The sequence below is a fragment of the Nematolebias whitei genome, chromosome 20, assembly GCF_014905685.2.
Source record: "Nematolebias whitei isolate Nwh7 chromosome 20, NemWhi1, whole genome shotgun sequence".
Classification (NCBI taxonomy): Eukaryota; Metazoa; Chordata; class Actinopteri; order Cyprinodontiformes; family Rivulidae; genus Nematolebias; species Nematolebias whitei.
The window spans coordinates 29,487,251-29,515,213 of NC_056517.1; the positions used below are offsets into that span (position 1 = coordinate 29,487,251).

The 27,963-nt window shown below is 39.1% G+C and overlaps 2 protein-coding genes across 2 annotated transcripts; one reads left to right on the forward strand and one right to left on the reverse strand.

Annotated features, from left to right (window-relative positions):
• Positions 1–5: 5 nt before the first annotated feature.
• Positions 6–20,116, forward strand: ccdc191 (coiled-coil domain containing 191). The gene is made up of 18 exons (XM_037694459.1): positions 6–71; positions 475–513; positions 618–753; positions 3,873–4,025; positions 4,269–4,447; positions 4,569–4,792; positions 6,032–6,170; positions 6,268–6,458; positions 6,552–6,792; positions 7,660–7,668; positions 7,883–8,301; positions 11,073–11,164; positions 14,710–14,792; positions 14,871–14,972; positions 15,054–15,197; positions 16,616–16,768; positions 18,313–18,467; positions 19,740–20,116. Exons 1-18 carry the CDS (start codon positions 6–8, stop codon positions 19,891–19,893), a joined length of 2,679 nt encoding a protein of 892 aa, XP_037550387.1. The 3' UTR covers positions 19,894–20,116.
• A 588-nt stretch (positions 20,117–20,704) lies between these two features.
• On the reverse strand, positions 20,705–27,906 carry zdhhc23b (zinc finger DHHC-type palmitoyltransferase 23b). The gene is made up of 5 exons (XM_037693874.1): positions 27,808–27,906; positions 26,395–26,552; positions 24,553–25,233; positions 24,159–24,326; positions 20,705–21,176 (listed from the first exon to the last, which is right to left on the reverse strand). The coding sequence occupies exons 2-5, from the start codon at positions 26,532–26,534 to the stop codon at positions 20,909–20,911; spliced, it is 1,257 nt and encodes a 418-aa protein (XP_037549802.1). The 5' UTR covers positions 26,535–26,552; positions 27,808–27,906; the 3' UTR covers positions 20,705–20,908.
• Positions 27,907–27,963: the final 57 nt, after the last annotated feature.

Sequence of the window (27,963 nt, forward strand, 5' to 3'; positions counted from 1 at the left end):
GGGCAATGACGTCTTCGGGTCAAAACTCCCACCTGTTCAGGTGGAAGAGGCTCGGGCCTACTCCTGACAAGGTAAGTTTGAACTACATTACTGTTATTCCCTGTTAATCAGGTCCAGTATGCATGATCTTGTAGGTTTTGCTCAGAAAATATTAAATATGCATGCTTTAGTCAAATAATCTCTGCCTGACCGCCGCAGCTGTGCACAGTTGCAGCCTGAGCTGAATAGCTTGGTAAAGAGCTGGATTTTATTAGTCTGGGAAATGATTTTTGGATAATCTTCGGATTAAATGCAACATCTTAGCGTTTCTGTGAAATAAACAGCAGCTTTTAAGTTCTCAGTTTGCACACTGCAGCTGCAGCTCAAGGTGAGTTTGTTTAGGGGTTTTCAAACAGGCTAAGACCATGAAACCTGCATTAATGTTCAGGTTTATGTCTTCAAATCAAAATAATTTCCATTTTATTTTACAAACAGATGCCTGTGAAGACTGATGATATTGATCAGTGGAGGAAGGTGTGCAACTCATATGTCAGTTTTGTACATTCATTGCTTTTGAGAGTTTTGCACAATTTTTTTTATAAAGCTATTCATTTTTATGTCCTTTTCCTTTCTTTTAGCGGGTGGAGAAGGCCTCTGAGTTTGCTGTGTCTGAAGTCTTCTTCCACAAAAAACCCGATTCAAGACGCAACAGACTGGCTGTACCTTTACAAAGCTCGGAGCAGTTAAAGGATCATGATGATGCTTACAGTGAAGGTAAGCCAACTCGTAAAAAATATATAATTATCTTACAAGAAAAGTGCAAAACTGTTTCTGAAAGTTTGTTGAGATATTATTTTTATCAGTGTAAATTCAAAGCAAAGGTACATAATGAGACTCCAATTTGTTTTAAAGTGCTGGGGTGCTAAATGTATATATTTTTTCTAATAAATGTTCCTAACTGACACGGTATGTTAGTATTAAGTAGATGTAATGATAAAACCTTATTGAATTTCCTGAATTCTGAGTCGGGATCAAATTATTCTTTTAATATTTGATATTTGATAAATAAATATTTGATAAATTTATTTTCATGTCATTTACCATGAGAAACATAAAGAGATACAAATGTAGTACAAATTTCATGGTTGTAGCATTACATTTAATTTATCTTTTTTTTCTTTCCCTTTTTTTACCCTTAATAACTATAATAAGTGATATTTTGTAATGTCATAATATTACATTAATGTGCGTTTTGTGGACTCTTGTGTTTTAGTTTAGTTTTTCTTTCACTGCTGCAAAGTCACATTATAACTGAGTTTCTCTGCAGTCAGATTTGCACTGATGTGCATCTTCAGATCAGAAATGTTGAGATGTAATCATGAACATAATTGCCTGTTGACGTCATCTGATTGAAATAACATTGTGTTACAATCAATTATGAAATATAGCATAAAACTCTTTAAAAAAAAAAACTTAAAATTTTGGAGGTCTTCCAGTGGTTTCAAAACGTACCACAGCACAGAATCTGCTCTTTTAAGGGTTTTTAATGACATATTTTTAGCACTGGATTCTGGGAACTGTGTTTTACTTGTGCTTTTAGATTTAACAGCTGCTTGTGACACAGCCGACCATGACATTCTCATCTCCAGATTTGGAGCAGTGGGTGGGCATCACTGGTTCAGCTCTTCAGTGGTTTAGGTCCTAACTTTCTGATAGAAGTTTCAGTGTGATGATGGAGAATTTTACCTCTGCTTCTGCTGCACTTCCCCTGTGGGGTACCCCAGGGCTCTATGCTTGGTGCTCTCCTGTTCTCTCTTTTTTATCTTCAGCCTCTGGGTTCTGTTTTCAGAAAGTATGGTGTGCAATTTAATTTATATGCAGATGACTGTCAAGTCTAATTCCCTATGAAACATAATGGCTCAACTCAGTATCTCCTAGACTGTCTCAATGACATTAGAGGATGGATGGCACTTAATGTCCTCCATTTTAGCAAAAAAAAGACTGAGGTTATGATCTTTAAATCCAGTTGTCCTAGCAGTTTCCCCACTTTTGAATTTTCTTCTTTGGCCCCACATGAAATATCCATTCTTACAAATTTAGGGGTGAAAGTTGCCTCCTGCCTGAAACTTGACTGCCATGTCAACAGCATGGTTAAGTCCTCTTTCTTTCAGCTGAGGCGTCTGTCAAAAGCCCCTCCTTTCTAGGCACCACGTAGAGACAGTAATCCACGCTTTTATTACTTCACGCCTGGATTATTGTAACCCTGTCTGTTTTGATCTGAGTTAGCCAAGCCTCCCTCTCACATTTACAGCTGGTACAAAATGCTGCTGCACGATTTTTGACTGGTACAGGCAGGCGTGAACACATCACTCCAGTTTTGATGTCCCTTCAATGGCTTCTTGTCCAGTTTCAAATCCATTTTAAAGTTCTGTTGTTTGTTTTTAAGTCTTTGAATGGTCTCAATACTTTTTATTTGTCTGAATTGCTTCACCTTTACGTGCCGTCACATGCTCTTAGACCCTCTAGCCAGATGTCCTGATGCATGCTCAATAATCCAAGTAGAAAAATCTAAAAAAGTTAAATCTGGTCCTCTGGACATTCAAAATAACAAAACAAAAAAAACTGTAGAAATGTTTCGTCTTTCATCCGAGACTTGTTCAGTCTGAGGTGCTGTATTCAGCTCAGTCTTATAAATAGCACCTTCTCAGAGTGGATCAACCAGTTTTGCTGCTGACAACCAAAACCAGCTGCTCACATGGTCAAGAAGGACCATCAGCCTAACAATGGATCATTAGCACACTGATGGCTGTTTACTGTTCACAGGGGGCTGAGTGATACTAGCAATCACAGCATTGTAAGAGGGGGACAAGTAAGTCCCCCGGCACAAACAGAGTAATATTGTATATGCTGTTCAGTGTCAGGAGGGCTGTGATCAGTCTTACATCAGGGAAACTCAACAGCCACTGGTCAAAAGGATGGACCAGCACAGAAAAGCAACATCATCAGGCCAGGACTCTGAGGTCTCCAGGCCAGCGGTCACTCTTTCAGGGATGAAGATGTTCACATCCTTGATAAAGAGGAACAATGGTTTGAGAGAGGAGAAGAAACCGTCCATCATTAAACAGGGTTGGAGACCTCCGTGTTCAACTGTCTTCCTCTTACAATGCTGTATTGCTAGTATCACTCAGCCCCCTGTGAATAGTAAACAGCCATCAGTGTGCTAATGATCCATTGTTAGGCTGATGGTCCTTCTTGATCATGTGAGCAGCTGGTTTTGATTGTCAGCAGCAAACTGGTTGATCCACACTGAGAAGGTGCTATTTATAAGACTGAGCTGAATACAGCACCTCAGACTGAGGAAGTCTTTCGGATAAAAGATGAAACGTTTCTACATTTTTTTTGTTTTGTTTTTTTGAATGTCCAGAGGACCAGATTTAACTTTTTTAGACTAGCCAGATGCTTGTAGCAGTCCCAAATACCTTTTTATAAATCCAGAGACAGAGCCTTTTCAGCTCTGGCTCCTAAACTGTGGCATGAGCTGCCACTGAAAGTCAGGTTGGCCCCATCACTTCCTGTTTGTAAAACTCGTTTAAAAACACTATTTTTTCCTTTGGCTTTTAACCTAAAGTGAGTTAGCATCTGTATCTTAATGTTATATTATTTTACTTGTGGAAGTTTGATTATTTATTTATATATATATATATATATAGTTGTGTTAATTTTTTTTATTATTATTATTTTTAATTTATACAGCACTTCAGTCGGCTGCTTTGTTGTATTTTAATTGCTTTAAAAATAAATTGGTATGGTATGGTAACTCTAAAAGATAAAGCCAGAAACTCTACGTTCACAAACCTTCAACAATCATCCCTTTTATATATATTTATTTTCAGCTCAGGCTCTTCTAGGTGATTGGCTGGGCACCAAGTTACGGATGGAGCTGGAGGTGGACGATGAAGATGACCTGAAGGGTTTCGCTGAAACGACACAACCTGCTGCTCCGGCTTCTCCACCACTAGTTGTCCCAGCTCACAACAATTTTGAAGGTACATAAATTTGTCTGTAATGAATCTGAGGATCAGTATTTTAATCAGTTACTATAATACCTGTTTTAATTATACTTTTATAATCACAACAACCACATAGTTAATACAAAATGACATTACAGCCGCTTATTTAGAAGTTTTCAAGTGTTTATGTTAATATGCCTAAACATAAAAAGCATGTGTTTACAGCAAGGCAATACATATCTAAACCTATCTTTCACATTTTATGGGAAATATAAATAGATCTGTACGCCTGCCTGGCTGAAGAAGAAGATCAGTTTGCTGTTAACAGCTTCCTACAAGATCTCATGGAGCAGGAGCTGCAGGACTCTAGGATGATGGAGGAACTCTCCCTTGATGATGGAGAAATTCAAAAGAAGTTCAGAAATCCGATCATCACCATGGAAGCACGGCATCAGCAGGTATTTGACTAATATTTGCGTCCGTTTCTCAAGTTGTAGAATACTATAGATGTGAATCAACTTGAGCAGTGGACATGTCGCCTTCTCAAATAACCCAAACTGTTGCCGGTTACTGATTGAGGTGCGGGAGAACCGGGTGCGGCGAGAGGCCGAGAGACGGAGGCAGCAGAGGGAGAAGGAGGCTCAGCGTGAGGCTAGAAAGGAGGCGAAGAGGAGGGAGCGGGAGGAGGAGATGAGGAAGAAGCTGGAGCAATGCAAGCAGGAGGAGATGGTGCAGCTGGAGATGGTGAGACTGCGGCGTCAGATGGAGGAGAGGAGAGGCCTGGAGCAGCTCATTCGACAGAGGTGCACTATGAACAGAAGGTTTATAACAACACATTTCCAAGACAGTTGAGCAACTAAACTGTATTACCACAGAGAAAATAGTTGTATACTATAAGTTGTTTCTCTTCTTTAACCCATAGAAGGCACTTCAGATCTGTGGATGCAAATAATTACTCAGACGTTGGTTAAAAAAACAACTTTTTACGTGCAGAAGTATTTTAAATGCTGTACAATACAATCCAGTGTCGTATGATACAATGGGGTGTGCTGTGACGTATGCAACACCCATCCATCCATCCATCCATCCATTATCTTTACCCGCTTATTCCATTTTGGGTCACGGGGGTCGCTGGTGCCCATGTCCAGCAATCACTGTGCGAGGGGCGTGGTACACCCTGGATGGGTCGCAAGTCCATCACAGGGCCACATAGAGACAAACGAGACAAACAACCATTCACACTTTCACTCACACCTAGGGTCAATTTAGAGTTACCAATCAGCCTAACATGCATGTTTTTGGTCTGTGGGAGGAAACCGGAGCACCCGGAGAAAACCCACGCATGCACGGAGAGAACATGCAAACTCCCGTATGCAACACAATATATTTTATTATCCAGTTAGGTAAATTTAGTTTTGAACACAGTGTTGCCCTGGTAGCAGCCTTTCACAATATATCCTCAAATAAACTGGCAAAGCGATTTTACACAATACATGACTCAGCGTTACACAACTCCCATTTTAAAATGTATATATTTAATATAAAATGAAAAGCTTTAGGACATAAAGGTAAAGACAGGTCAAGATTTTGTTCCTCTTCTCCCTTGTGTTTCAAGATTTCTTATAGACATTTCATGATTTTATTAACATTCTGTATTGTCACATTCTTAAAAAAAATGTTTTGCAGCTTTACAAAATTTATTTATTTAGTTGACTTTACAGTAGTTGTCAGATATGTATTTGTTTTTTAAGAATTGCACAACTTTTTTCAAGTTCTTTGCGTCTTTGTCAAAGCGATTTGTTTACATTTGTTACGTTAAATTCAAACATTGCAATGAAAGAAGTAAAAATAGAGTTTAATCGTTGAAAGTAGTGAATCCTTCAGTTTTATTCAATGTAATAATTAGTCTATTTGTGGAAACTTGTGGTCTTTATTACACTCGAAAAGATGAACTGTTAAAATTTTATTTTCAGCTTTAAATTGTGTTTATTTTTTACACTTTTTAAATCAAGTAGCCAATTATATGTATGTTTGTTGTGCAGAGACAGAGAAAAAGCAGCGCAGAGGGCGGTCAGAACGGTTCAGACAACAAAAACCCTTCTGTCAAAGCAGCAGCAGGAAACTGAGCGACATCATCGAGAACAGGACATTAAAATGAAGATTCGCATGAGTAATCTCAAGGTTGGTGCCTCTACTGTGTGAAGCTTTATTGATACTTGCAGAACATAATCATACAAGTGTTCTTATTCATATAAATGCATTTGTGCTTGTGCTTTAGTGTCTGCACAGTCATTTTTCTGGGTGGTATTCGGTGGTGATGGACCAAAGGTTACGTACGGGTAAGGCTGTGGCCCTTTGTGATTGGAGGAGGCAGCTGAAAGCTTGGCGAGCATGGCGCACAGTGATGTGGGCAAAGCGCGAGCAGCAAGAGATGGCAAGAACAGAAGAGACACTGCGAATAGAAAACAGGCAACAACCAAAATGAAACCAAAGAAGACATTCTATAATGGATTTCCTAACCTATCAAAGATTTAATGTGATCTTTTTCATTACTTCCTGCAGACAAATCCAGCTAGCTGTGGAAAGTGACCGAAGGCGATTGTTACGGCGATGTTTGAGTGAGTGGCAGCTGCGGTGTCAGGTGGGGAAGGCACAGCGAGAGCTTTTGTCCCGACAACAGGAGACCAAATTAAAGATGGCGGCTTTACTCACAGCTGCATCCACAGGAAAACTCTTGGGAACAGGAGCCTCTGCTGATCAGTCAAGAACAGTCGCACCTGCACCCCCAAACCAATCAGAGGAGGTGACTGCTCATTCATAAAACTTCTAATTAATGGTTTACAACAAAAACAACTGTATAAATCATTTTTTTTACAAGTGGCTTAAGGGTCACAGCCATTACTAAAACATCAGCCCTGTCAATGACAGGTCATGTTAAGGGCCTACTTACTGAGGCAAGAAATAAGTCTGGGGAAGTAAACAAAATAAATAATACTTTCCTCTGGCCTTTCCCTTAGCATGGTACAACTGAACCTTTCACAGTACTGAGCGGGATGCAGTTCAGCTGAAATATTTACAATTCTGGAGAGGAGGTGGGGAGTAGAACAGGAGGGCATAGAGCAGGGGCGCCCACAGTTTTTCAGCATGCGAGCTACTGTTAAACTGACAACGTCAAATTGGTCTACATACTATAAGGCCCCGCATCCATGATAACAACCTCTGGAAACGTTCATGTTTTTTCAATGTTTATTGGGGACAGTAAACAGAAAATGAATGGGTTTACACAAAAACACAGTCGTTTCCATGTCAATCGGGTTGCCAGATAATAAATTATGAACTATAGTATTGTTGCTGTAAAATGATAGTATTTTGACCTAAACTGTTTATATGCAGGTAAAGATATTCTAAGATGAGGTGTGTGTTGTGTTTGTTGAATATGTGCACAGAAAAGGAGGGGGTAAATAAGACATTTTAAATTTATCTGGCAACACTGCTCGGCTGCATTCATTGTGCATGCAGTCTCAAGCGTGTGGAAAGTTTTCTACATACAAATGACTGGTGGTCTAGCTGTAACTTTTGTCATTGTTCTGCTCCCTTTCCCTATAGATCCCATCTGACTTTATTTTTACACTTTTTAATGAAGTTAAAAATAACAAGGATGGTTGTGAAGGACCAACGAGTCTGAACTAGTCGGAAGCTGCACTAAAGCTAAATTACTAGAGCAGGACCAACATAGAAAAACTATCCTGCCTCTGGTCCAGATGACAGGATTTAACCTTTTTTGTTGTTATTTATCTACCTGGATTATTGAGCCTACAACCCTTTTTCCTACCTTGTTAGGTTTCATTCCCTCAAGTATAAACTACTTTTTTTCTCTCTGTTGTTTGATGTAGATGGATCAACACAGGTTGGACACTACAGCTCCTTGTTCCTTTGTGGTGCGTCAGGATCAAACCTCTGTGAGTTTTGTGTCCCGACCCTCCCAGCCATGGCAGATAACCCAACGCCATGCTGCCCCCACCGCTGCAGAGCTCCACGAGGCGCGGCAGAGAGTGGAAAGCAGTGTTTTCACCCGCGCTAAAATAACGGCATCACCAGCCGGCAGGTTTGAGAACAGACATGCCGTCCAGCAGCAGATCATCTCGCAGCAGAGGAAGCTGCTGAAGGAGCAGCAGGAGAAAATTGCTCGGCTGACAGAAAAGCAGAACATGTTGGGTTTGGAGCTGGAAATGGAGAAAACTGCACAGCTCACCCAGCTGTCGGTGCTAAGAGGCTCCAGAGCAAAGAGCTGCAGCTTTGACCGGGAGCAGAGGTTGGCACACAGAACACAACAAAACATTAAAGCTGCATAACTAAAATTATTAAATTGGATCTAAATGTTTCAACTTATCACTGTCACAAAAAGCCCATACTATAATGGATTTAAAAGTTATAGATGGATGCTTCTAATGGATGAAAAAAAAATACCTATAAATGCTTTTTACTCACCTAAATGCCAAAGTTTATCTTTTTATATTCATGCTTTTCTCATAAATATTGTAGCTCAAAATCTTTCTTGTTGTAGTCGTAAAAAACTTTAGTTTCTTCCACTTTGTGAAACACGTCCACGTCTGAAAGGATTTTAAAATCCTATTGTTAACAAGTCATATATTAAGGGTTTTCCCAGTATTCAATTTATTTTACAGTTGTAATTGTAAGTAGTTGCTGAGTTGTTGCAAAACGTGCAGAATGCAGCAGTTTTCACCTAGATGCACATTTTCCAACTTTTGTGGCATCTGACTGACAAAATAACAATGGGGATGATTTGCAAACTTGGCATTTGCTGGTTAAAGTAAACAAACTTTGTAAAGGGTCTAGGTAAACAAGAACAATACAACAAAATTAGTTTACTATTTTATGACCGCCATTTTAATTTATGTCTGTTATCTCAGAAAGGTGCTCTAAGCATTTCCAGTGTAATTTAATTTCTTTAGATTGTGTAAAGACCCCCACTTGATGATTTACATCCCTTAGCAGAAAGTTAATCCAAACTTCTGGAGCCACTGGCCCAAACAATCCATTATGTCCACATGCTGAAGAACAACAGACGCACAAAGGTCTAGCATAGACTCCATCATTCATTCAGTTTGGGGTCAGGAAGGCCTAAAAGTCAAATGCAAGTTCCTCCTAACTGCAGAGTGCAAAATGACAGCCCATGAATATAAAATATGTTATAAATCAGACTGAATTAGTCAGTGAAATAAGGAAAATACTAGAGATTAAAAGGCTATTTGTAATGATGACACTTGATGTTTGAATTTTTATATTTTTGCGTACAAGTTCATGAATGAAACTCCTACAAAAGCTCTCAAACACTCATAACTATGAGTTATGAGTCATAACTCCTGAGTGTTCGCTCACTTCCCTTTAACTCAAAAGACTAACATGTAGAAAAATGTTTTCTGAAACCGTAGTCATGTAAACACAAGTTAAAAAAAGAGACTAATATCTAGCTTGGTATGCATGCTTATTGTTTTCACAAGTTGAATCAAGATGGTTTAAATTTGTATACCGTATTTTTTGGACTATAAGGCGCACTTAAAATCCTTTAATTTTCTCAAAAATTGACAGTGAGCCTTATAATCAGGTGTGCCTTATGTGTTACTGTATTTTCCGGCAGACACGTTGCACCGTCCTATAAGTTGTATCAGTCCATATTTGTCTAACAAAGTGGAAAAAATCCATAAATATCTCGCTTCGCCGTCTACGTCGCACCTATTATGCGTCACCGCTGACGCATCGTGTTTGTTTCGCATCACCGCTGACAATCCAGAAATGTGGGCCAGTGTTGTGCCAAAAATTGATGATGGGCTGCCAAATGGCGGCCACAGGAGCATACACAGGAGGACTTTAACAAGATTAGCTCTTAAAAACAATTATTTGTTTGCTTGAAATTATAGTGAAGGTGTGTCTCAGTTGAACTATTCCTTAAAAAACGCACTTTAATGGTCAAATCAGATGAATTTCAAAATTAGTTTTGCTGCATCGGTACTCCGGGAGCGCATATAGGGAGGAAATCGGGAAGGACGAAAGCTGCTCGTTTCTTCAAAATTTAACAAGAAAAGCACCTAAACAATTATTTGTTTGTTTGAAATTATAATAAGGGTGTGTCTCAGTCTAACGTTTGCTTAATAAATGCACTTTAATGGTCAAATTAGCTGCATTTCGCTGGGGCAGTGCAGCTGGTTTAACTTGCTCCAAACAGCGAGGTGGTACTATAAAGGTGTGGGTATTATGGCAAGCCGATTGTGTCATTAATAGCAGGTGAAAATTCTCAGTCATCCAGGACATGGTAAATTCAAAAACGTAAAAAATAAATAGCAATAAAATATAATAAATAAAGTCCAGTTGTTTTTGTCTTTAACTTTTTTGAATTTGTCATTATAGCCACGTTTACCTATTACATGATACAACGGCATGCCCTACTGCTACTACTACTCTGCTGCCATCAAGTGGCTGAAAATGTACTGTTCAAATTATTTTTTTCATTCAGAATAAATGAAAACGGCCATATCTCAGCCAAAAATTGTTTTATAAATATGAGAAAAAAAATCCATAAATGCGTTGCTTCGGCCTATAAGTCGCAGGGCATGTATATTATGAAAAAAAAACGCGACATAGGTCGAAAAATATGATAATTCTGTTTGCGTTTACTGACCTCGAACCAATTTTATGTGATTATTGTAAAAGAGTTGAATAAAGTTTGACTTATGTGACCGTTTTGTTTCACTTAATGCGCCTTATAATCTGGTGCGCCTTATAGTCCGAAAAATAAGGTAGTTTGTACATCTATATTATTTATGTAACTGCAAATTAAATACCCCTTCTAAGGCGATAAAACTTGCTCATAGTTTGTCTGATGTAAATCTGTTGGGTTTTTTTTGTTTGCCTTTCCTTTAGCTCTTGTTTTATTTCATTATTTTTTGTTTTATTTATTTAATTATTTTTTATGAAATTTGTCAGCAACGGTTCAGGATGACGTGAGCATGCAGACAGACTTATGACAGGCTTTATTTCTTCTCGCTGTTATCATCACTGTTGCAGAGCGCCGAGGGTTTCAGCAGAACCTGATAGTCGGAGTGCACCTTCGAGGAAAGCTGTCACACAGCAGATGTGCCCCCATCCTATCATCTCAGGTCAGTCTCAAAGCTCCCTCAGCCTGCAAGCTTAACAGCAGCCGAACGTACACACATTTTACAAAGAAGCAGAAGCTTTCACAGTACAGGATCTGCTTCCAAAAATGTTCACACATACCTGTCAAAAAAGCAGTTTTAAATGTCAGAATATATCGTTTGCTTTTATGTAAATGTACCAGGCTCCTAAACACAAGGAAAACATTTGCATAATAATGATAAATTGAAATTATATGCATAAATTGAACCTAAGGCAGCATGATTGGTCACGCCTCATTAATATTTGCCTGTAAAAATCTTTACAAAAGTGAAAGCTTCTAAATGTTTATCACGGGCAACAAGGAGCTTCTTGTACCTAGCAGATGGTCGTTACTGACACTTTTTCTTTTGCTGTAGCAGACTCTTTAAAGTTTGTTGGATTTACTTTTCAGGACTTTTTTTAGCCGTTCCTCCGTCCAGTCAGACGTGTGCTTCAGGTAGTTGTTTGTAGAATACCACCTGAACTTTGCCTCTAGTTTTCTGTCGCCGAGTAAAACATGTCTCCCCTTTCTTAAAGCGGTAAAGCGACGTCACAGCATGAATTAACCTTTTTCTGCCTCTAGCGTCATGATGCATCAGCTAAGCCAGTATACAATGAATACTTAAATTCAATGTACCAGTACTACAATAATAGGATTGTGCATAATGTTGGTAAAATTAACAGTTGTTTAAAACATCATGCACAATCTCATTTAATATTGCAAAGTGTTGGAACTGACTCCGCTATTACTACATCAAATTTTGGTCAATACCTTAAAAACCATTGGTGTGTTGTCAAATGTTGATTATCTATGGTGGCCATCTTAAATTGAATCAGCTGACTCCAATAATTTATCAGTTGTAGATGTATATCCTTTGATTACGCTCTAAGAGTAAATATTACACACAGTTGACTCCAATAGAGGTGTTTGCTAAGGTTGCTTAGCTGTGATGGTCATCTTTAATAGGGTTGATTCCAAAAGTTAATCAGCTGTAGCGTCAAATGATTGATTTTTGAGAGTTTCATTCAAATCTGTCTACTAGTTTATGAAATATTTTGCTAACACTGCACCAAACACCCAGGTTTAGCATTTCCACCATCATGACGTTTCTGATAATCCACCTTTAGTCGGGTTTTCCCTCTCTAAATTCATTGATCAGATCGTTTTATTGGAAAGGCTAAAGCCAAAAAATCAAATTAGCTTCACTTCCAACACAGAATCTGAGGTGAACTTGATGTGCTACACACTGAACGCAACTCCCCCTCTCATTAGCTTTAGTTTATCCGACACTGCACAAGCAGCTGCAGCCTTGCTCAGCTCTATATTAAACAGACCATTTGTAACAAACTTCCCGTTCAGCATATTGCAATTATAGATAAATCAATTAAGCTGCTCCTAACTTGACTCCATTAATACTAATCTCGCACTGCGGTGGAAAATAAACGACCTGCTCCATCTTCTCTCACTCCTTTCTGGCACAATTTCCATCATTTCCCTTCTTTTCCCTCCATGGATGCACAGATTATTGATTATCTTTTCAGTGTCAGCTGACCTTTACCCTTTTCAAATCATTCCACAATTTATCCCCACAGTACACAAAATTATGACTTGTCACTACTATCCTAATAATAAAACCCTTTCTGTTTCAAACGAGAAACTACGGTCACACATTGACATAGTGTTTTGTTTGGGAAATGATCTAATTACAAACAGACAACTTTATGAGCGTGTAAGTAAATCAAGGGTGAAAACATATTCTGCAGATTATTCAAATGAAAACTCAGCAGTTTCAGTGCAAAGTTCTACAGAAAATACAGATTGGCATTCCCACAAATTAAAAGTCTAGGATTCCTTGAAAGAATCAGAATCTGCTTTATTGTCATTGCACTGAAGCACAACAAAATTACATTTCAGTATAGCCCATCCAAGTAAAGCATAAACAAACAGACATGGGGGGGACGGAGGAGTCTGAGGCCGCGGCTTCGTGGGAGGCGCTGCCTTTTTCAAATAGGAAAAGAGAAACACGGGGAATGGGAGGTATAAAAAAAAAATCATATCTCGCACTGTGTCCTCCTAGACAGGACAAAGTGTGAAAGTTGCAAAAAAATTACCTCAGCACAGAAACGGCAACATATTGATGACATCATGATACATATGCATGAAGGCCGACGAAGGTGTAGTTCCATAGTCCTGATAAGAGATGGTGCAGTGTCTTATTAGCCGGCTCAGCTCTGATACAGGTCCACAGATGCCCTCAGGAAGGGAGGGGGGACAGGGGCAGAGCAGAGCTTCTTGTTCACATAACCTCCAGGAAAGCTTGAGGTAGTTGACCATTTCAAGGCCGAAATGGGGAAACCAGATTCAGATAACAGTTATTCTGGGTCAGGCCGACTCTGCTTGGTTTTCTGTCTGCCTTATAGTTCTACTGGTACGTCTCAATGGCGACTTCAAAACAGCCAAATTTTGTGGTCAACACTGCTGGGCAGAGCTTTTAGCTTCTCCCAGGTCGATTCCTTCTCGTCAGTGAGTTTCAGGAGCCGCAAGTGGCCTGCGATTCTCAGAAATCGCGTCCAGCTTACGGCTCGGCTCATACTGCATCTGAGTCTGAGTGCTCACTGCACGGCACATTCCTTCACACAAGTCAGGCAGCTGCTGACGTTTTCCATATTTGTCGATATGCCAGGTAAACGCCAACTCCAAAGAGCAGAAAACCTGTTATCATAAATCCAATTATGTACACGTCTTCTCCATCCTCAACAGGCAATACGGACAGGCACACGATCTTCCACTGCTTCCAGAAATCCATCTTGTGTCCAGCTGTAAGTGTCCCGTCAGGGCAAGAGGGCTCTCCTTCGCCCTGTCTTCTCGTCGAGAAAATTTTATTAATTGCATTGAGAGACCAGCTGACCAGATCCATAATTTACAATTCAGAAGATATGTAAAGAGAGGCTCCGATGGATTCAAAGGACAAAGAGCAAAGCAGGAGCGGGAGGGAAATGTGTCCGCCTTCGTCGAGAGCAAGCAGGAAGAAGCAGGAAATAATGCATATCACCTGCAGCCTTTCATGCCCGAGTTTCATCTTCTATTAAGAAATGATAGAGTTTTAGCTGTTTTGGTCAAATCTTGACAATAATGTTGTTCACATTCTCAATCTCAGAGAATGTGTTGAGAATGACTCCCTTCCACTACCACATCAAACTTTAGGTCAACATCTGTAAAACTTATATTTTTATGTGTTTTTGTTGCTTGTTGTCTGAGGCAGCCATCAACCAGCAGCAGGTGATAATAAACACTCATCATTGCCTAAACTTTTTCTCTTGAACTCAATATTTAACTCTTTTTCTGTTCACTGTCCCTTATTTATGCCTACTTATGGCACATAAAGTGGTCAGTTGTATTCCCAAAGAGGTCTTAGCTGGTTTTAAGATCTCGTATGACTGTAGTGAGTTTTGAAATGGTTTTGTTACTTTGATAACAGCATCCTGACACCACAGAGCTCTCACATATGTCTGGTCTATCTCTCTGAAGCCATGGAAGCCCGAGCACAACAGCGCGCAGAGCGAAGGAAGGAGATCGAGGAACTCAAGAGGAAGAAAGAAGACGAAAAGCTGGCGAGTAATGATTAGGCTTTGAGCCTTTCAAACAGTGATAGTGCCACACACAAACTATTAAAATTAAAAACCTTTCAGGCTGAGTTGAAAGCTGCTGAGGAGCAAAGGCAGAGGGAGGAAGAGGAGGAGAAACGCAAGGCGGCAGAAAAAAGGAAGGAGGAGAAGAGGATGGCAAGAGAGGTGAGCTGTACCAACGAGTAAGTATACAACAATCGCATGGTCTCTGGTGTGATACACAAGATCAAAATAATGTCTCTTCAGAGGGAAGAGGAAAAGCAGAGGCAGCAGAAAAGGCATCAGGAGCTCATGAGACTGGCCCGTCAACACTACCACAGAACCTTGTTGTCACATCGAGGCCTGGCGCCATGGAAACGCCTCATTCAGTTAAGACAAGCCAGCATGGAGGTAAATCACCCGTTTATTGCAGCTGTCAGACGGCAACATCAGCTCGTCCTCAGTCCAAAGTTCCTGTTAGAAGCCCAGCGAAACCTCCAGACTCTTGTCCTCAGCGGGAATAGAATATTTATCTGGTCTAGTTCTCTGAGTTCAGCAACAGAGAAGGGAAACGTCCGATCTTGAAGAATAAATGTGGCACACAAACTACACCATATTTAATAAATCTACAACACAAATCTGTAAAAAGGCCTAGTTTGCTGAGGTTAAAGAGAGACAGACTAAACTTTGTGGCATCAATAATCCCACAGAACGTTAAACCTTCCAAATAAACAATCTCAAGTTACAAACTCGGTGATACGCGTTAGCTGCATGAGATGGGTGCCACGTTGTGCTGCCGATTATCCATGCTGCTGATTTTTTACCCATAAACTGCTTCATTCATACCCATCTGCTCATAGATGGCTCATGTTCAGGCTGCTGTTTTAATTCACCGTATTATATTACTGGTATATTAGTATTGTTTAGCTCTTTTTTTTTTGTTTATATTTTTGCTATTTTTGGATGTAACTGGGACCTTGAGTACACAATTTCGTTCCACCTCATGTACCACATGTGATGCGAATGACAATAAAGAACCTTGAACTAACCCTGCTTATGTACTTTTAAGACTTTAGTTTGCAAATTAACCTTTTTTCCCCTCAAAAAGCATAAAAAATCAGATGTTATTTTTCTTACTTTACTCATTTTTGCCTCAATTTCACGGTCCACTTTTATGCTGTTATTTTCATTAATGTTTCCAAATAACTTATAAACCTTAGGTTTTTTGATACAACACATCTTTATAAAGCTGGATTTTTTTTTAATTGGCTGATAGACCATTACTGTATCTGATCTTTTAAAAAAAAAAAAACTGGAATGATGTATTGTATTGCCTATTAGATAAAATTTGTACATAAATTCTACTAAAAATATTCAGAAAATCCCCCCAAAATTTCTAAATAGCCATTTAAAAATGCTATTCTTTGTCTTATTTTTATGACATTTCTTACATTTGTGTATGCAAAGATTAGTTTTATTTATTGCACTCTTCTCTTATAATTGTATACATGTACATGCACACCTTCTTATTATGTATGTTTTAACTGGCAGGGATTTTTTTGAAAGTCTTAAGTTATTTAACAATAAAAACAATAGGTGCACCCTTTTTATTCGCAGATAAAACCTTTAGTAAATTGATAGTTGTGACTGATGAATAAAATAAACGCCAAAAGCAACAAAAGAATATACACTCGACACCAGTCTGTGATACATTATTTAACACGTAAACTAAATGTTGCTTTTTATTGTTTCAGTGTATAAATCAGTCTATTGTTTTTATTTCATAAATATAAATTAGTGTACATTTTTGATCTCTCACTTCCTGCCAGCTTGCTGAGCGTCGTCACAATCTCTTCCTCCTGAGACAATACACTCTGGAGTGGTGGCAGTGCGTGAGAGGGTCTGTGTCTGAGAGAGAGGCGTGTGCAGACCAGCTTAACCATCATTTTCTGCTTCGGAGGAGCTTAAACTGCTGGAAAATGGTTTGTATTCCCCTGATAATACACATATAAACTGTTACTCCTGTCTGTAATCTTCTCTGCAAAGACTAAATGTGTGTTCAGGTGTACAGCTGTAAAAAAATAAAATATTTTCTTCTCTTGTCAGAGCACTCCATAACTTACTGAACAATAAGCAAATTTATTGTCAAAACTACATGGAACTAGAGAAATTGCATTTCCTGCAAAAAATGCAGTGTAGATGCTTATTGCTGAAGAATTTGCTGGAAAAACATCTGAAATTAGCTACAAAAAACATGTTGAAATGTAGCTGAAATTGAAGAATAAGCCCGTTAGCAGAATAAAGCAAAATAATGCATATTTACTGAATTAGGTTTAAATAAGCACAAATGAGCACAAAAAATTAGCTTAAAAAAGTTGAAATTAGCAAAAATCACTGAAAAGTAGCTGAAAAGACACAGAGAAGCTTAAACTACCCGAAAGAAGTGGAAGGAGATGAAATGAGTGGGGGAAAAATGTGGAATTATCTGAAAAAAGTAAATTTAGCACTAAAACAGCTAAAAGGTAACTGAAATAGAAAAAGTTGAAACTAGCAGAGAAAAGCTGAAAGGAGCATAACAAGCTTAAATGATCAGAAAGAAGTTAATTAGGCTGAAGCAGAAATTGCCACAAAAAAACTTGAATTTATCTGAAAACAGCTGAAATTAGCTAAAATGGCAACAAAAAAAAAGGGTAGAACAAGTTTAAATTAGTAGAAGAAAGCAGAAAGAACACGTTTGCCCAATTAGGCTGAAAGAAGCAGAAATGAGCACAAAAAGTGGAAATTTATCTGAAAAAAGCTGAAATTAACAACATCATTTAAAAAAACAGCTGAAAAGTACAGTAGCTAAAAAGGCAGAAATAAGCTTAAATTACCAAATGGGTGTAGGGAGTACATTTTGCTGAAAAAGGTTGAAATGGGTGCAAAAAATGTGGAATTAGCTGAAAAAGCTAAAATTATCATAAAACAACTACACAGTAGCTGAAATAGCAGAATTAGCTTAAACTTGCATACATTAGCTGAAAGGAGCATAACAAGCTGAAATTAGCAGAAAGAAGTTAGAAGAAGCACAAAAATGTTGTTAGCAGAAATAATCCAAACGAAGCACAAAACAGCTGAAACTGGCTGAAAAAAAGTTTAAATTTACACAAGGAAGCTGAAAGAAGCTGAACCAGAACAAGATGTGAAAGGAGCAGTAAAACGTTGTAAATAGAGCTAAAGATTTGAAGGATGTAAAATGAGTTCAATTCATTTTCTATGAGCAAAAAATGGCAGAAAATGCTAAATATTTCAAAAAGCTGAAGTTGCACCAATATTAAGAGTCATAGCAGGATTGTCTTGAAAGAGCTGAACATTTTGGTTGATGATTTGTTGAAATAGCACAAAAATTGTGGAACGAAAAAGATGCTGAAAAATGTACGGAAGAAAAATTGATCACAATAGTGTGAATGCTTCATAAACATTCACACAATAAAGTTGTGCTTATGTTCTACATTCATACCGTCTTTTTCTTTATTATTCGTTTCAGCTGAGAGACAAGCGGATGATTCAGGAAGAGCGAGCTGAGCGTTTTTACCGCAGACGCACTCTGAGGAGGTTTCTGCTTGCTCTGCTGGATCACGTGACCCAGGAGAGGCTGATGGAGTGGGACCGTCTGCAACAGGCACAGGAGCACAGGAACAGGTCTGCTCCATCCCTGACTTTAAAACGTATTCACAGCGTTGACAGGTCGCTGAAAAGTGGTAACTCTAAATCAATCTGTAAAAAAAAATTTGTCATGAGAAACCCAAAATGTGATGATGCTAAACGTAGGCCTGTCGTGATAAACAATAAATCGATTAATCGCATGATAAATTAAAATTATCGACCTCATTTTCATTTATCGGCTTTATCATTTCTTCGTGTCTCTTTCTTCTGAAGACACTGGATGACAAAAAGCTCAACTCCGGTGTGCTTCACTGACCCCTCCCTTTCCATTTTCTCTTTAAAATCCATTTTAACTGTCCAAAATTGTGTTTTTGGATCGTTAAAAGCAGCTAAGTTGAGAAGCTAAGCTACGAGCTAAGCTAACAGGCTGACCTCGGGGGGGGGGGGGGAACCTCCGTCTGTCGAAGCTCCAAAATTCACGGTTGAAACCTGTGCCTTTGTGTAAAAAGTTTTTTCTCTGCAAAAAGAAGCTGAGAACTTGTTTACTGATTTTTTTAATTAAAATCTTTGTGTGAAAAATGCTATGCTAAAGAGCTCAAATCACACAGAGCGTCTGCCATTTTGGGAACTGAAATAAGGAACGAGAGGCAGCCCATGTCACGTCAAGGGGCCTCCCTCTCATTTTTCTTAAAGAGACACGCTGCTCGCTCCCTCACTATCCATCCTTTGGTTCAAACAGTTTTATACCATCTGGTGGTTGAAAAAAGGTACTACACACAAAACAAATTAAACATTTCTTCTTAAACTTGACAATAATTAGTAATTATTGTCAAATTTAAGAAGAAATGTTAGTTAATAAAAAAGCCGATAAATGAAAATGAGGTCGATAATTTTCATTTATCGTGCGATTAATTGATTTGTTTATCGCGACAGGCCTAGTCATTCATTTTATTAGCATTTCATTTTTAGGTCTGACAAATAGACTTGTGAATAATAAACCAAAATATGTGATTTTTCGATCATTGATGATCAGAAAATAGTTATTTCAAGTTCAAGAATCTTTATTGTCCCCCAGGGGCAATTTGTTTCAGTCAGTAGGCACATAAAACATCCATACTAGACAACTAATTAGGTTTTTGTCAGTCCTATAAACTTGTTGAAACTTCAGCTGTTCAGGTGACCACAGGTTCCAGGTGAAAACCCACCAGCTGCCACTGTCAACAAACTTGAAATACAACTAATTACTTGTCAACCCCGAGGACCCTTTAATCCGATTTAATGCTCCGTTTCCGTCTGTTTGCACATTAGACGGATCCTGCAAAGGTGTCTCCTGGCCTGGACGCAGCTTCCACGTGTGCTGTGCAGGGAGAGGGAGCGGGACAAGCGGCGGGAGAAGCTTAGCAGGAAAATAGCTGAGGTTTTACCTGATTTCTGCTCCTATCCATCATGTGAAACCGACTAACGACGGAAAAAGTGCTGAGTCGCACAAAAAAAAAAAAAAAAAAGACACGCACATCACTCCGGAGAGGACGGATGAGAAAAATGCCTGCTCGTTTCTCAGATTTATTTATTAAAATAAATCAAATTGGTTTATAGAAAATCCACAAACACAAAACACAACCAATACAAATATGCAACCAAAGGCTTTGAGTGACTATTTGTATTTAGATGTAAATACATACAGTACAAGAAAAAAAATAGCTGTTTCTACTCATTTATTCTGATTTTTATTCACTTGTTTTTGTATTAACAATTGTGTTACTACTTTTATTTTATTGTAGTGTGCATTCAGCACTTTTGAAAGGCAGAACGTTTAAATAAATTTGACCTTTGAGTTTGTTTAAAGAGTAAAAAGCATTGGCAGTGGAAAGCAAAAAGGTTTTTATCCTCAAGCTGATATTTGCTGAGCTATCTGCTATTTGGACAGTTTAAAGCGGTTTCATGAAGGAACATGTTGACAGTTTAAAAACGGATTTATACAAATGCAATCAGCTGCTTGATTACCTAAAATTAGCCCGGTACTTAGATATTTCATTCATATTTCACAATCTGCAAGGCAAAGTAAGGCCATCAGTGTTTGACAAACGAGGTACAGAGAGCAAACTGTACATTTAGTAAGTAAATCAACAAACGCCCAGTGGTGTCGTCTTATTGTTGAAAATGTTCCTACAGCTTGAGTTCTCCTTCATGCATCGAGGCACTAAAATGTAGCAGACACACAAAGTCAGAGTTCAGGTCCAAAGGAAGACTTCTTAAGAGAAGAGTGATTCAAGCGTGGATTCAGCTGCATAGATGACATGTTGTCACATTAAAGGCAGTGAACGCATATTATCGGGGTGTGAAGCTGAAGAGTCAGAGTCTGTGCAACTCCAAGGCTGCATAGAGATAAAGTGACTCCACTGCAAACAGCTGACTGATAGAGCTTGTATGAAGTAAAGCTGCCATCTAGTGGACGACGACAGAACTACTGACAGAAGTCAAACTACATCTGAAGAAGAAACAGGCTTCAGCTTGTCTCCCATGGTCATGAACTCGGACCAGTTCCCACGCAGGCCTTGAGAATAAACACCAGTGTCCACGACGAGCCCCCAGTAAGCGCTGCGTGCAGTTCTCTCTCTCAGGGCGGCTCGCGCCTCTCGCTCGGTCACGTTGTAGCTGATATTGATGACCTGCACTAACAGCAGATGGAGCAGCCCGCCGGTCACTATACTGCTGTACCACGCACAGGTGAAACAAAGTGCAGTGCTGGAAAACACAAAGAGGTAAAGTGATAAATATTAACTGCACAAAAAAACAGGTCGATCACTGATGATCACAATGTAGCTCCTTATTTTCATACATTAACTGGAGAAGTTGCATTTCTTGTGAAAACGCAGTGTGAATGCTTATTGAAGAACTTGCTGAGAAACAGCTGAAATTAGTTTTTTTTTAAACGCTGAAATGTAACTGCAATGGAAGAACGAGCCTAAGTTAGCAGAAGAAAGAAAGGACACATATTTGCTGAAATAAGTTAAAAATAAGCAGAAATTAGCACAAAAATTAGGAAATTAGCTTAAAAAAAAGCTGAAATGAGTAAAAGATGGCTGAAAAGTATCTGAAATACAGAAAGAAGCTTAAACTACCAGAAAGAAGCAGAAAGCTGACATGAGTTAAGAACAATGTGGAATTAGCTGAAAAAGCTAAAATTAGCATAAAACAGCTAAATAGTAGCTAAAATAGCAGAAACTTGAATAATTACCATAAGTGGAAAAGAGCATAACAGGCTGAAATTTTCAGAAAGAAGTTAATTAGGCTGAAAGTAGCAGAAATTACCACAAAAACATTGAATTTATCTGAAAACAGCCTAAATTAGCTAGAAAATGCTAAACAGGTAATTGAACAGGTAGAACAAGCTTAAATTAGTATAAGAAAGCAGAACATGTTTGCCAATTTAGGCTGAAAGAAGCCAAAATGATCACAAAAATGTGGAAATTATCTGGAAAAAAAAAACTGAAATTAGCAACAACAACAAAAAAGAAAACTGAAAAGTAGCTAAAAAGGCAGAAAGAAGCTTAAATTACCAGAAGGAATTGGAAAGAGTACATTTTTGCTTAATTAGGCTGACAGAAGTTGAAAATAGTGCAAAAAATGTGAAATTAGCTGAAAAAGCTAAAATTAGCATAAAACAGCTAAATAGTAGCTGAAATAGCAGAAAAAAACTGAAACTTGCATAATTATCGTAAGGGGAAAGGGGCATAAAAAGCTGAAATTTTCAGAAAGAAGTTAATTAGGCTGAAAGTAGCAGAAATTACCACAAAAAAACTTGAATTTATCTGAAAACGGCCCAAATTGGCTAAAATATGCTAAAAGGTAGCAGATCAGGTAGAACAAGCTTAAATTAGCATAAGAAAGCAGAACAAGTTTGCTAAATTAGGCTGAAAGAAGCCGAAATGATCACAAAAAAGTAGAAATTATCTGGAAGAAAAAAATAGCTACAACAAAAAAATAATCTGAAAAGTAGCTAAAAAGGTAGAAAGAAGCTTAAATTGCCAAAAGGACGTGGAGAGAGGACATTTTTGCTGAATTAGGCTGACAGAAGTTCAAATTACCGGTAGTGCAAAAAATGTGGAATTAGCTAAAAAAGCTCAAATTAACATAAAAACAGCTAAATAGTAGCTGAAATTAAGCAGAAAGAAGTTAGAAGCACAAAAATGTTTTAGTTCGCAGAAAGAAGCACAAAACAGCTGAAAGTAGCTGAACAAAAGTTTAGATTTGCACAAGGAAGCTGAAAGAAGCTGAACCAGAACATAAGCATTCACACAATTACCAGTATTGACAACGCATAAGTTTTTGAACAGTAAATGTGTTTGAGGAGTTTAAAAGGAAGCTTTGCTCATACTGAAACTGAGTGAATAATAGTGATTCACTGGAATTATGTCGGTTTTAATTGTACGAAGCCTGGAGTAGTGCCAGCACAGACCCTTTTAACTACTTTCACTCCTTGTGTTTTGATGAGCGGTCCTTAGAGGAGCTCTAAAAAGCTGATTTAACTTCACAGAGGAGGAAGTTTGACATTCAATAGCCAAGAATGTCACAAAAAAAAAAAAGATCCATTCTATCTGGGAAAAATGTCAAAACTCCCCATGACGTCTCAGTTAAAACAGTTTCTCTGAGCCAAAAAAAAAGAGTTTTGCTCAGTTGTTGGAGAAAAAGGCCTTTTACTGATTTCTGCTTCTATGAGCTCCTGAATTATTCATGCACCTTTTAAGCAGATATTATAAAGCTGTAAATGTAAAAATGTTACTCTATTTTCTCAGTATAATTCTGAACGATACTCGAGACATGTTTATGTACTCAAGTATTGCATGACAAAGTATTCCCATTCCAAAAGAATTCCCATTTTCTGCTCTAGATATTCGTTAAGGGATTTGAAGTACTTTAATGATTGACATTTTTAAAACTTAATTTATCTTATACTGTCGCATTAGGATTTTATTTAACAAGGCTAGCTTCTCAAATCCATTCACGTGTTCAAATCTGAGGCTTTCAGCAGGACGTCTGAGTAGATACTGAACACACTTCCTTATTTTTTGTTACATAGCACCAAATTTAGACTTTAAGTTAACGTTCAGTGTGGATAACGTCTGCTATCAGCAAATACTTCAAGTACCATATTTTTTGGACTATAAGGCGCACTTAAAATTTTCTCAAAAAATCAACAGTGAGCCTTATAATCCAAAAAATACGGTAACAACAGTCCGTAAAATGTTGGATTTTTTTGTTCTCGTCACAATCCTAATGTCTGAATACATCAAATACCTGTAGTATTGGTCAAGCTGACACTTAAAGAGACACATTTATGTATATAAATGTACTAAAAAGACTATTTTAACTTTGTAGAGATGCTGTGCTTGCAGCAATTACCACATAGAAAAAAATCTGTGCAGAAAACGCTGCTGGAGGCGGTGTTGCAGAAATGTTGTAACAAAGCTTGAATTTAATTACACACTCTTTACACATTTAATATCCAACACCTTGAAACAACATGGAAAACCTGAAAAGGAAGTACAGAAGGGATTTTATTACAAATACTAAACAGGACATAGAAGTTTATTTTAGTGTTTTAATAGAAAAACATCTGTCAAAACCAAATGTTTGGCGATTAAATGTTATTAATACTTCATAACCATGACTTAATGTCTTGGGTAAAAGTTACAAACACATCTTATATTCCTGTTTCTTTTGTACCTGTATTGGTTGTAAACTCCAGGGCAGTAGATTAATGCGGTGACGAGGTTTCGCCGTGGACACACGCTCCGCAGCACCAGGCTGATGCCGTACAGGGACGTCGTCAGGAAGAAGAGGAGTGTGAGCAGGAAGCTGCGGTGATTGGCCTGTCCGACGCAGCTGTTTATCCTGCCCGGGCGCACAAGCACAGCGACGACACAAACAAGCAGACATCATTCTGAGACTCCACACGGATATCAGCGAGAGCTGATGAGAAAACATTAACTTCCTGTCATGAATGCGTGTTTGATGTTAACTTGACAAAATGTTACATTATAGCTTATTTGTGCTCAGAGTGAAGGCGGTCATGATTTAGGGGGGGAAATAAGTGACATTGACAGTTTATGACACCCACCAGACGCAGTGGTGGTCGAGACGCAGCACACAGACGCCACAGATCCGACAATGCCCCGCCCTTGGAGGCCGCGCCACCCGGCACACCGAGCACCAGTTCCTCGGGCTGCTTTCTGCCCCTTCTTGCTCCGATGACCCCGTCCAGTGGGTCGCGGTCATCAAATCATCCTGCCTGCCCCCGTTGAGGGAGGAGTCTCTGTCTGGCAAGGGGCTGTAATACGTCACCGTGCTGTGGATGGCCTCTTTGTTTGGCCGAACGACGCCAGGACCTCTTCTGGTGTGGAGAAAGGCGAGCAGGGTGAAGATGACCCCTAAACTTACAGCCGCCAACTCCACCTGTCCCACATCCCCACGCAGAAGCACCTCCGAGATGAACAGGTAATACATGTAGCCCAACGAGAAGAGCGCCAGGCTGAGGAAGAACAGCGTCCGTCCCTTCTTGCGGTGGGTGAAATAGTAATACCACAACACCAAGCCGGGCAGAGCCGTAAGAACCACCATGCCAAGCAGGAAGTGGAGCGCAGCGAGGTGCAGCAAGGCAGGAAGGAGAAGAAGAGGAGGGATGATGGACAGATCTAGTTTTTGAGCTCCGCCCCACAACCAGGGGACACGAATCCGGTCGGAGACGACTGCAGCTATCTGAGACAAGGACTCAGACTTCTGAGGCTCCTTCTTCAGAAACCTGAAAAAAATATTTAGAACTCTGTAAATAAATGGAGCCGAAACTTGACCAGAAATATTGTGACTTTCTTACTATTACTAAATCCCATCAAATCAAAAACGAGATTCAAGAAACTCATCACCAGGATATGTGGTCACCAGCATGACCTAATATTACTCTGAATATGGTTTATAAAAAAAATAATGTGGTAATTTAGTCAAGAAGCAGCCCTAAACAATCACTGATCCCCAAGTTATTATTCCTCGTCAATGTTGCTTCAGACAAATCTACAAATGTTCAACAGTTCATATCTGAAAACTGAAATAAGTTTTTTTCTGCATAGTCAGCCTTTCTGTATTAAGATCATCTAAAACTGGGCCAAAATCAGAGTCTTGAGGCCAAATGACTTTGTGACCAGTGGTTAGAGCTCAAAGTTTAAAGCTGAGACCAAGTAAAGACCAGAGCAGTAAAATCTACTTTCAGCTACTGTTCTGTTCATTTTAGATATTATTACTTATTTTTCCATTTCAATTACTGTTTTGCACCTTTCAGCTTTTAGTTAACATTTGCACCTTGTAGAGATCTAGTAGAGCGCTGTATGAATGGGTAAACGAGGACACAGATTGTAGTGTAAAGCGCTTTGAGTATCTTGAAATAAGATAGAAAGGCGCTATATAAGTACAGTCCATTTACCTTTTAGCTTCCTTTTAGCTACCATTTTAGCTTTTAGCTACAATTTTGCTTATTTTAGCTTTTAGTTTCCTCTTCATTTTGCAGCTTTTAGTTACTATCTTGCTCCTTTTAGCTTTTGCTACCGTTTTGCTCCTCCAGCAGGGCCGAGCTCAAATCGCGGCAGCGGTACTCGTACTGGCACTTCCGGTGTCAGGTGCCACTCTGCATCCGGCTTCACTGGCACCTGCCACTAGTTACTGGCGCCTGCCGCTTATTTACTGACACCTGCCGCTAATTTACTGGCATTTGCCACTAAATCCCTGGCAGGTGCCAGTAAACTAGCGGCAGGTGCCACAGCAGCGTGGCAGCTGCCAGTAAATTGGCGGCAGGTGCCAGTGAAGCCAGATGCAACATGGCACCTGACACCAGAAGTGCCAGTATGAACGCCACTGCCGCGATTTGAGCCTGCTGTCTCTCCTGCAGAGACGGTGTGCGTTTAGCTTCGCTCACCGGTCACAGGCATCGTCCAGGTCCTCGCAGTCACAGCAACAAGCTGCCACATGACTTCGCTCTCCACGTCGGTTCACATACTCGCAGCAACACAAGACCTCCTCCTCCTCCTTCGGCACCTTCTTGGCCTGCTTCTTCATGATGACGAGCACTGCGGCCTGTGAGACGTTTGAAGAAGCCTTTAGCATTGTTGTCTTTGTGCGAGTATTCTGAATAAAGTGATGGATGAGCCACAGAAATGACTCTCGCAGCTTAAATAATCTTTGCATACAGCAGATTATCAAAAGTTTCAGTGAGTTTTCGATTTAGCGGTTCCAAACTGCAGACCCTGCTCATTTGACCCAACCCATATCCATCTGCTTCCCCCCACATCTGTCACACATCTGTCGTGTTTCATGATTTACAGTAACGATGCTATCCCACCAGTACGTCTTGTTGCTTTATTTATAGCACAGATGGATTTAGGTTGAGGTGTTGTCAGAGTTTATAACAGTCACGGTCCCCCCCCCACCCCCAATCAAACAGTGAGTGCTTTATAAGAGAACCTGAAACTAGAATTCATCCGTCAAGAGTCAAACTTCTTTCTGCCGTGGGATCCCAGTTCTGCTGAGAGGATCCAAATTAGTCTTTGACCCAATCAAAGCATGGCTTGTTTACAACAGCTGTTCTTCGAATGCCTTTACAGTTGGGATTAGGATTAAGATTTATGGCTCTTCAAACCATATGTCACCCTTCATCTCTGTGTCTTCTTGTGCTCTTATGGTGTTTCTAGCATTCTTATGTAACTCTACAACTTTTGGTTCACCTATTAAATCTGTCAAAAAGCTAATTCTCACCTAGGGACTATAGGGACTTTATCTTCAGGTATAATCCATCACCAATCACACATTCCAGCATCTTCATCTTTATATCTATACACAACAGTTAGATTTATTTTCCTTTTGTTTAAAATGTTTTGTTTTTAAAAAATACTATAGTTTTTAAAATTGCAACATGTTCTGATTCAAACTGTCCAGATACCACAAACATTTGTTAGAAATAAATACAAAACTTAAACAGTTGATTGTGATATTAACAGAACCAAATAAAGTCCTGTAACAACACATATTGATTTTAAATCCATCATAACGTGTTAATAATTCCACAAATGATGCCCTGTGGCACTAATTTTATTTTTTATATATATTAAACGGTTTAAACTAATAAAATAAGCATTTAGATCAATTTAAAGCAATTGAATTTGCATGTACTTTCTTTTCATTGTTTTGGTAAATTGGATTTCAGAGGGAAAGTGTGAGTTAATGACACCAAAATAATATATAACAGATGCTCCTTATATTTTTAACTCAAAGTAATATCAGGGACAAGAAATACTCCTGATATGTATTTACCAGCGCAGTTACTTGAACGTACCTGAACATGAAGCTGCTAAGTTTCCAGAACCGACCGAGCCTAGTTACCTCCGCGCGGAAGTCACGGTCCAGGCGGCAGCAGTCGCTTCCGGCGAGTCTGGCTGTCATTCGTCTGTTTCCCGTTTTATGGCAAGCTCTCAATTCCACTAAGACACTT

Bases quoted from the DNA above. Each gene is read 5' to 3' on its own strand.
- zdhhc23b (XM_037693874.1), bottom strand. From the start codon at position 26,534: ATGAAGAAGCAGGCCAAGAAGGTGCCGAAGGAGGAGGAGGAGGTCTTG. The intron at 25,234-26,394 runs GTGAGCGAAGCT...TATTTTTTTCAG, and splicing joins CTGGACGATGCCTGTGACCG to GTTTCTGAAGAAGGAGCCTC. The intron at 24,327-24,552 runs GTGGGTGTCATA...GCGCCCGGGCAG, and splicing joins CTCGACCACCACTGCGTCTG to GATAAACAGCTGCGTCGGAC.
- ccdc191 (XM_037694459.1), top strand. From the start codon at position 6: ATGACGTCTTCGGGTCAAAACTCCCACCTGTTCAGGTGGAAGAGGCTC. The intron at 4,448-4,568 runs GTATTTGACTAA...TTACTGATTGAG, and splicing joins TGGAAGCACGGCATCAGCAG to GTGCGGGAGAACCGGGTGCG. The intron at 15,198-16,615 runs GTAAATCACCCG...ACTTCCTGCCAG, and splicing joins TAAGACAAGCCAGCATGGAG to CTTGCTGAGCGTCGTCACAA.